The sequence below is a fragment of the Tinamus guttatus genome, unplaced genomic scaffold, assembly GCF_059628265.1.
Source record: "Tinamus guttatus ecotype Peru unplaced genomic scaffold, ASM5962826v1 Tinamus_guttatus_pri_ptg001247l, whole genome shotgun sequence".
In the NCBI taxonomy this organism is placed as follows: Eukaryota; Metazoa; Chordata; class Aves; order Tinamiformes; family Tinamidae; genus Tinamus; species Tinamus guttatus.
Genome location: NW_028289781.1, coordinates 80453 through 90392, shown reverse-complemented (window position 1 = coordinate 90392; position 9940 = coordinate 80453). Strand labels below are relative to the sequence as shown.

The window sequence follows — 9940 nt, the reverse complement described above, 5'->3', positions numbered from 1 at the left end:
ACCCCCTCTGGCTGCGCGGCCGCCGCCTGGGCTATTACGTCATGAGGGCGGAGCCAGCGCCAGACCCCGCCCCCGTGAGCGCCGCGGCCGCGGGGGGGGCGGGTGGAGGGAGCCCCTGTCACCGGGGGGGGGGGGTGTCACCTGTCACCGGGGGGGGGGACATCCCTGTCACTGTGTGGGGGGGCCCATGTCACCTGTCACCATGGGGGGACACCCTGGCGCCATCGGGGGGGACATCCCTGTCACTGGGGGGGGGGGGATGTCACCTGTCACCATGGGGGGGGGGCACCCCCATGTCACCCTGGCGGGGGGGCATTTCTGTCACCGGGGGGGTCCTGTCACCTCTGGAGCCGTGGGGGGGGACCCCATGTCACCTGTCACCACGGGGGGGGGGGGGCCTGTCACCTCTGTCACCATGGGGGGGAGGACAACCCTGTCACCATGGGGGAGGGCCCCATGTCACCTGTCACCACGGGGGGGGGCCCTGTCACCTCTGTCACCATGGGGGGGAGGACAACCCTGTCACCATGGGGGAGGGCCCCCTGTCACCATGGTGGGGGTACCCTGTCACCATGGGGGGGACCTTGTCACCCCTGTCACCATGGGGGGGGCACCCTGACACCATGAGGGGGGACACCCCCGTGTCAACTGTCACCATGCGGGGATGCCCCTGTCACCGTGGGAGGGGGACATCTCTGTCACCATGGGAGGGGCACCCCCATGTCCTCCAGGAGCTGATGGGACCTCAGTGTCCCCAAGGAGGGGACAGGAGGGGACCCTGCGTCCCAGGGGGAGCCCAGCGCCACTCACCGTGTCCCCCTATGTCCCCCCGTGTCCCCAATGTCTCCCGTGTCCCCCCCGTGTCCCCTGTGTCCCCAGGAGCCGCCCCTGGACCCCGAGCGCAGCTTCTACTTCCCACTGCAGCTGGACCTGGACCTGGAGCGGGGCCCGTGGGACGACGAGGACTTCGACGTGGATGAAGGTGGGGACACGGGGGGGACACTGGGGACACGGGAGACACTGGGGAGGGACACGGGAGGGACAATGGGGACACCAGGGGGGACACTGGGGACACAGGAGACACCGGGGTTGGACACAGGGGGGACAAAGGGGAGGACACCGGGGGGGGACACAAGGGGCACAATGGGAACATTGGGGGGACACTGGGGACACAGGAGACATGGGGGGGGACACAGAGGGGACACAGGAGGAACAAAGGAGGGGACATCGGGAACACAGGAGACACCGGGGTTGGACACAGGGGGGACAAAGGGGGGGACACCGGGGGGGGACACAAGGGACACAATGGGAACACTGGGGGGACACTGGGGACACAGGAGACGGGAGGGGGACCCGGGAGACAAAGGAGGGGACACTGGGGACACAGGAGACACTGGGGAGGGACATGGGAGGGACAATGGGGACACCGGGGGGACACTGGGGACACAGGAGACACTGGGGGGGACACAGGGGACACCAGGGGGGACACTGGGGACACAGGAGACACTGGGGGGGGGACACAGGGGGGACACAGGAGACATCGGGGGGGGACACAGGGGGCACAATGGGAACACTGGGGGGACACTGGGGACACAGGAGACACTGGGGAGGGACACGGGAGGAACAATGGAGACACCAAGGGGGACACTGGGGACACGGGAGACACCGGGGTTGGACACAGGGGGGACAAAGGGGGGGACACCGGGGGGGGACACAAGGGACACAATGGGAACACTGGGGGGACACTGGGGACACAGGAGACAGGGGGGGGACCCGGGGAGACAAAGGAGGGGACACTGGGGACACAGGAGACACTGGGGGGGACACAGGGGGGACACAGGGGACACCAGGGGGGACACTGGGGACACAGGAGACACTGGGGGGGACACAGGGACACCAGGGGGGACACTGGGGACACAAGAGACACTAGGGGGGACACAGGAGACACCAGGGGGGACACTGGGACACAGGAGACACTGGGGGGGGACACAGGAGACACCAGGGGGGACACTGGGGACACAGGAGACACTAGGGGGGACACAGGAGACACCAGGGGGGACACTGGGGACACAGGAGACACTGGGGGGGGGACACAGGGGGGACACAGGAGACATCGGGGGGGGACACAGGGGGCACAATGGGAACACTGGGGGGACACTGGGGACACAGGAGACACTGGGGAGGGACACGGGAGGGACAATGGGGACACCAGGGGGGACACTGGGGACACGGGAGACACCGGGGTTGGACACAGGGGGGACACAGGGGGGGACACCGGGGGGGGACACAAGGGGCACAATGGGAACACTGGGGGGACACTGGGGACACAGGAGACGGGGGGGGGACCCGGGGAGACAAAGGAAGGGACACTGGGGACACAGGAGACACTGGGGAGGGACACGGGAGGGACAATGGGGACACTGGGGACACAGGAGACACTGGGGAGGGACACGGGAGGGACAATGGGGACAGCAGGGGGGACACAGGACACACGGGGGGGGACACAGGAGGGACAAAGGGGACATTGGGGGACTATGGTGGGATACAAGGGGGACAAATGAAACACTGAGGGGAGAGTGGGGACACTGGGGGGGGACCCTGGGGACACCAGGGAGGGACACTGTGGGGGGACACAAAGGGGACAGAGGGGACACTGGGGGGGACACCGGGAACACTGTGCGGGGACACAGGAGACACTGGAGGGGGACCCTGGGGACACTGGGGGGACATAGGGGACACCTGGAGTGACACTGGGGTCACTGTGGGGGGACACAGGGGGCTAGCAGAGAACCTGGGGACACCGGGGACCTTGGGGACCCTGGGGGAGGACACCAGGGACACTGTGGGGGGACACAGGGGACACGGAGCGGGGACACCGCGGGGGTGGCAGCGGGGGGGGGCTGTGACGCGCCCGTGTCCCCGCAGTGGCCGAGGGCCCCGTGCTGGCGCTGTGCGTGCCCGGGGACGGGGACAGGGCCACCCTGGCGCGCTGGGTGGCCCTGCTGCAGGACAGCAACCCGGCGCTCGGGGACGTCCCCGTGCTCTTCCGCCTGGGCGGGGCGCCCCCCCCGCCGCCGACATCCCCCCCGTGGCCGCCGTCACCCCCCCCGGCGCCGGGGACACCCCCCCGGGCGCGGGTGACACCCCCCTGCATGCTGGGGACACCCCCCGGGACGCCGGTGACACCCCCCGCCGTGACAATGACACTGACAATGAGACCCCCCGGGTGCTGCCTGGTGACCGGGTACGGGGACAGGGGTGACCCCCCCCGCCCCATGTCACTGTGACCCCCCCCCCCCAGTGTCACCGTGACCCCCATTAAATAAAAGGAGCTGAGAGTGCCTGGGGAGCTGATTTGTTGGGGGGGTCTTATTGGGGGGCTGTTAATTAGGGGGGGCTGTTAATTAGGGGGGGGAGCTGTTAATTGGGGGTTGTTAATTGGGGGGTGATTGTTGTTTGGGGGGGGCTCCCCCATGGGTTGTTTTTTGGGGTGGGCTGTGCCCATAGGGGGACATTGGGGGGGGTCCGGAGGCCCCGCCCCCCGCCCACGAGGCACCACGTGGGTAACCCGGGGCCGGGCAGGCACCGCGGCGCATGCGCGGTCGCTTCGCCGAAGCCCAACAGGGCGGGCCGCAGCAGGGCGGGCGGAAGCCGCAGCGCGGCGCGTGCGCAGCCGCGTCCCCGACGCTAGGCGGCACCAAAGCGGGCGGAAGCCGCAGCGCGGCGCGTGCGCAGCCGCGCCCCCGACGCTAGGCGGCACCAAAGCGGGCGGAAGCGGCGCGCGGCGATGGCGTCATCAGCGGCGCGCGCCGGCGGCGGCACCGGCACCGGGCCGGGCATGAGCGCCGCGGAGCGGGGCCGCGACGGGGAGGGCGGGCCGGAAGCGGAGCCGGAAGCGGAGCGGGACGCGGAAGCGGAGGCGGAAGCGGAGCGGGAGCGGGGCGGGGGCGGCGCGCGGCGGGCGCGCGGGCGGCCGCGGCTCCCGGACGGGGACCGCGCGCGGCGGCGGCTCGAGTCCCGGCGGAAGTACGACGTGCGGCGGGTGTACCTGGGCGAGGCGCACGCGCCCTGGGTGCGGCTGCGCCGCCGCAGCGGCTGGAGCGACGCGCGCCTGGCGGCCTACCTGCTGGCGCTGGAGCGGCGGCACCGGGAGCGGTACCGGGAATGGGAACGTGGGGAACGGGAATGGGGATGGGGAATGGGAACGGGAACCGGGAATGGGAACCGGGAACGGGAACCGGGAACGGGAACGGGAACCGGGAATGGGAACCTACCTGCTGGCGCTGGAGCGGCGGCACCGGGAGCGGTACCGGGAATGGGAACGTGGGGAACGGGAATGGGGATGGGGAATGGGAACGGGAACCGGGAATGGGAACCGGGAACGGGAACCGGGAACGGGAACGGGAACCGGGAATGGGAACCTACCTGCTGGCGCTGGAGCGGCGGCACCGGGAGCGGTACCGGGAATGGGAACGGGAACCGGGAATGGGGATGGGGGGAACGGGAATGGGAACCGGGAATGGGGATGGGAACGGGAATAGGGAACGGGAATGGGAACCGGGAACCTACCTGCTGGCGCTGGAGCGGCGGCACCGGGAGCGGTACCGGGAACGGGAATGTGGGGAACGGGAATGGGAACCGGGAATGGGAACGGGAATGGGAACCGGGAACGGGAACCGGGAATGGGAACCTACCTGCTGGCGCTGGAGCGGCGGCACCGGGAGCGGTACCGGGAATGGGGAACGGGGATGGGGGGAACGGGAATGGGGATGGGAACGGGAATGGGAACCGGGAATGGGAACCGGGAATGGGGATGGGAACGGGAATGGGAATGGGAACCGGGAACCTACCTGCTGGCACTGGAGCGGCGGCACCGGGAGCGGTACCGGGAACGGGAACCGAGAACGGGAACGGGGATGGGAACAGGGGGACCGGGAACGGGAATGGGAATGGGGGGAACGGGAACCGGGAACGGGAACCGGGAATGGGAACCGGGAATGGGAACTGGGAATGCGAACCTACCTGCTGGCACCGGGAGTGGTACCGGGAATGGGACCGGGAATGGGAGGACCTGGACCGGGAATGGGACTGGGAATGGGACCGGGAATGGGGGGTGTTGGGGCCGGAACTGGGAACGGGGGAACGGGAGAACCGGGACCGGGGGCTGGGAATGGGAATGGGCCCTGGGGGAGCAGAACTGGGAATTGGGGCCGGGAACCGGGAATGGGGGGGCGGGGGTCACCTGTCCCCCCCCGTGTCCCCTCATGTCCCCTCATGTCCCCTGTCCCCTCCCCCCGCAGGAAGCTCTGGGACCAGGTGGCCAAAAAGCCGAAACGCAAAAAAAGTGAGTGGGGGAGGGGCACAGGCACCGCCGGTGACACGCGGGTGACAGCGACAGTGACGCGGTGTTGGGGACACGGTGACGGGGACACGGTGTTGGGGACACGGTGACATGGTGACAATGAGACAGTGATACTTGCACAGCGCTGGGGACATGGTGCAGGAACAGCCTGCACTGTGCAGGTGCTGGTGACAATGACAGCGTGGGTGACGTGGTGACACCTTGGTGACACTTGGTGACAATGGTGACCCAGTGGCAGGGTGGTGGCGCCCCCTGAACAGCCTGTGCCGCACTGTGTGGGTGTTGGTGACACAGTGTGGGTGACACCTTGGTGACACTGTTGGTGACAATAGTGACCCTGTTGGTGACACTTGGTGACAATGGTGACACTGTTGGTGACATGGGGGCAGGGCGGCAGCACCCCCTGAACAGCCTCTGCTGCGCCGCGCTGTGCGGGTGTTGGGTGACACAGTATGGGTGGCACATTGGCGACAATGGGGACATGTTGGTGACAATGGGGACACTGTTGGTGACACGGTGACATGTTGGTGACAATGGTGACACGTTGGTGGCAGGACGCTGCCGCCCCCTGAACAGTCTCCGCCGCGCCACGCTGTGTGGGTGTTGATGACACAGTGTGGGTGACACCTTGGTGACAATGGTGACACTTTGGTGACACATTGGTGACAATGGTGACAATGGTGACACGTTGGTGACAATGGTGACACGGTGACATGTTGGTGGCAGGACGCCGCCGTCCCCTGAACAGTCTCCGCCGCGCCGCGCCGTGTGGGTGTTGGTGACACGGTGTGGGTGACACCTTGGTGACATGTTGGTGACAATGGTGACACATTGGTGACACTTTGGTGACACGTTGGTGGCAGGACGCCGCCGTCCCCTGAACAGTCTCCGCCGCGCCGCGCTGTGTGGGTGTTGGTGACACAGTGTGGGTGACACCTTGGTGACAAGGTGACAATGGTGACACCTTGGTGACAATGGTGACACGTTGGTGGCAGGACGCCGCCGCCCCCGAACAGTCTCCGCCGCGCCGCGCTGTGCGGGTGTTGGTGACACAGTGTGGGTGACACGTTGGTGACACGGTGACAATGGTGACAATGGTGACACTTTGGTGACACGTTGGTGGCAGGACGCCGCCGCCCCCTGAACAGTCTCCGCCGCGCCGTGCCCTGTGGGTGTTGGTGACACAGTGTGGGTGACACCTTGGTGACACCTTGGTGACACCTTGGTGACACCTTGGTGACAATGGTGGCACCTTGGTGACAATGGTGACATTGGTGACACGTTGGTGGCAGGACGCGCCGCCCCCCTGAACAGTCTCCGCCGCGCTGTGTGGGTGTGGTGTGACACAGTGTGGGTGACCACTTGGTGACAATGGTGACAATGGTGACACGTTGGTGACAATGGTGACACGTTGGTGGCAGGGCGGCGCCGTCTCCTGAAGAGCCTCCGCTGCACCGCGCCGTGTGGGCGTTGGTGACAACGGTGTGGGTGACACTTTGGTGACACCTTGGTGACAATGGTGACACCTTGGTGACAATGGTGACACCTTGGTGACAGGACGCCGCCGCCCCCTGAACAGTCTCCGCCGCGCTGCGCTGTGCGGGTGTTGGTGACACAGTGTGGGTGACACCTTGGTGACACTTTGGTGACACGGTGACAATGGTGACACCTTGGTGACAGGACGCCGCCGCCCCCTGAACAGTCTCCGCCGCGCCGCGCCGTGTGGGTGTTGGTGACACAGTGTGGGTGACACTTTGGTGACACGGTGACAATGGTGACAATGGTGACACGTTGGTGGCAGGACGCCGCCGCCCCCTGAACAGCCTCGCCGTGCCGTGTGGGTGTTGGTGACACGGTGTGGGTGACACGTTGGTGACAATGGTGACAATGGTGACACGTTGGTGACCAGGACGCCGCCGCCCCCTGAACAGCCTCCGCCGCGCCGCGCTCTGGTACGAGGACCACGGCCACCGCTGTCCCTGGAGCCGCAGCTGGCCGAGCTGGAGCCCGCGGGGGGGCTGCGCACCACGGCCGTGTGGCAATGTCCCCAAGGCCACCGGCACTTCCAGGACCTGCAGGCGCCGCCGCTGCCGCAGCGACGACGGTGACGACGGTCAGGGGGGACGGGGGGACAGGGGAGGGGACACGGGGGGACGGGGAGGGGACACGGGGAGGGGACACGGAGGGACACGGAGGGGACACGGGGAGGGGACACGGGGGGACACGGAGGGGACACGGGGGGACACGGAGGGGACACGGGGGGGACACGGGAGGGGACACGGGGAGGGGACACGGGAGGGGACACGGGGAGGGGACACGGGGGGACACGGAGGGGACACGGGGGACACGGAGGGGACATGGGGAGGGGACACGGGAGGGACACGGAGGGGACACGGAGGGGACACGGAGGGGACATGGAGGGACACAGAGGGGACACGGGGGGGACATGGTGGGGGACATGGAGGGGACATGGGGGGACAGGGACACAGGGGGACATGGGGGGACAGGGACATGGGGGGGACATGGGAGGGGACATGGGGGGCACGGGGGGGACATGGAGGGACACGGAGGGGACATGGGAGGGACACAGGGGACATGGGAAGGGACGGGGGACATGGTGGGGACATGGCAGGGATGCAGGGGGACATGGAGGGGATGCTGGGGGGGGACATGGGAGGGGACAGGGGGGGACATGGGAGGGGACATGGGGACGGGACACGGGGCGGGGGACACGAAGGGGACATGGGAGGGATGCAGGGGGACACGGGGGACGTGGAGGGGACAGGGGGACACAGTGTGGGGACAGGGTGTGGGGAGACATGGGACACAGGGGCATGGTTGGGACATGTGGGGACATTATGGGGACACAGAGGGGACACTGTGGTGCATGGGGGAACATGGAGGGGGGGACACTTGGGGGGATGGAGGGGACAGGGGTAGGGGACAGGGGACACATGAGAAGGACACGTGGGGACACAAAGTGGGGCACATGGGGACAGGTGGGGACATTGGAGACACCTGCAGACATAGATGAGACTTAGGGGACACTGGGGACAGCAGCCCTGGCCATGGGGACGCGCTGGGGACATTCGATAGGGCCTGGGGACACTTAGCAGGACCCTGGGGACACCCAGGTGGCCCTTGGGGACCCTCACGGATGTCCCCGTCCCCCCCCCTCCAGGGCCGGGTCCCGGCAGCTCCTCGGAGTCGTGGGACAGTGACAGGCGAGGGGACGGGGACGGCGGCGGCGCCACCCGCGGTGCCACCCGCGATGTCACCCGCGGTGTCACCCGCGGGGGGGGCGGCCCCGGCGGGGGGGGGCGCGCTCGTGTGCCTGCGCGTGGGGGGGGGGCTGCTGCCGGGGCCCCCCCTCCTCATCATCGAGGGGCTGCAGCTGGGGGTGGCCGATGTCCCCAACGTCCCCCAACGTCCCCGGCGCCACCCCCGTGCCCTGCGCCCTCCTGCGGGGGGCGGCCCGCCTACGGGGACCCCCCCCGGCGGAGCCACCGCAGGTACCGGGGGGACAGGGGACAGCCCTGGGGACAATGGAGGTGGCCTGGGGGGGGGTTGTCACCCCTGGGTGGGGGGGTGTCACCCCTAGGGGACAGTAGAGGTGGCCCGGGGGGGGGGGGTTGTCATCCCTAGGGGACAATGGAGGGGGCTGGGGGGGGGCGAGGTTGTCACCCCTAGGGGACAATGGAGTGGCCCGGGGCGGGGGGGTTGTCACCCCTAGGGGATAATGGAGGGGGCTGGGGGCGGGGGGGTTGTCACCCTTGGGTGGGGGGTGTCACCCCTAGAGGACAATGGAGGTGGCCTGGGGGGGGGTTGTCACCCCTTAGGGGACAATGGAGTGGGCTTGGGTGGGACAGGGGACAGCCCTGGGGACAATGGAGGTGGCCTGAGGGGGGGACACCTTTGGGGTCTATGGAGGTGGCCCGGGGGGGTTGTCACCTCTAGAGGACAATGGAGGTGGCCCGAGGAGGGGGGGTTGTCACCCCTGGGTGACACCCTGGGATGTCACCTCTTGGGACAATGGGGGGGGTGTTGTCACTCCCTGGGGACAATGGGGGGGGGTTACTCTTAGGGGACAATGGAGGTGGCCTGGGGGGGGGGGGTGGTTCATCACCCCTTGGGTAGGGGGTGTCACCTCTTGGGGACAGTTGGGGGGGGGGGTCACCCTTAGGGACAATAGAAGTGGCCCCGGGGGGGGAGGTTGTCACCCCTGGGTGGGGGGTGTCACCCTTTGGGGTCAATGGAGGTGGCCCCCGGGGGGGGGTTGTCACCTCTAGAGGACAATGGAGGTGGCCTCAGGGGCTCCCGGTCACCTCTAAGGGACGGGGGGGGGCTCTGGTCACCCCCAGGGGACAGCAGTGGCCGGGGGGGGGGTTGTCCCCATGTCCCCCCCGGGTGACGCTGCCCCCCCCGCAGAGCAGGACGGGGCCCCGGGGGGCTGAAGGAGGAGGAGGAGGCGCCGCCCCCCCCCGCGGCCGCCCCCCCGGAGCCCCCCCCGGCCCGGGAGCCCCCGGTGACACCGGTGACACCGACGGTGACGGTGACGACGGCTCCGCCATCATCTAC

At 68.4% G+C, this 9940-nt stretch overlaps 1 protein-coding gene and 1 long non-coding RNA gene across 2 annotated transcripts; both read left to right on the top strand.

Moving 5' to 3' along the window:
- The first annotated feature begins 879 nt into the window (after positions 1 to 879).
- LOC148590575 (uncharacterized) lies at positions 880 to 2981 on the top strand. The gene is made up of 2 exons (XR_015914288.1): positions 880 to 982; positions 2926 to 2981. It is a non-coding gene; the product is annotated as an uncharacterized LOC148590575 (long non-coding RNA).
- An 806-nt stretch (positions 2982 to 3787) lies between these two features.
- Positions 3788 to 7470, top strand: ZNF653 (zinc finger protein 653). The gene is given in 4 exon segments (XM_088538866.1): positions 3788 to 4163; positions 5300 to 5344; positions 7272 to 7340; positions 7343 to 7470. Coding segments are annotated over 4 exon segments (618 nt in total).
- Positions 7471 to 9940: the final 2470 nt, after the last annotated feature.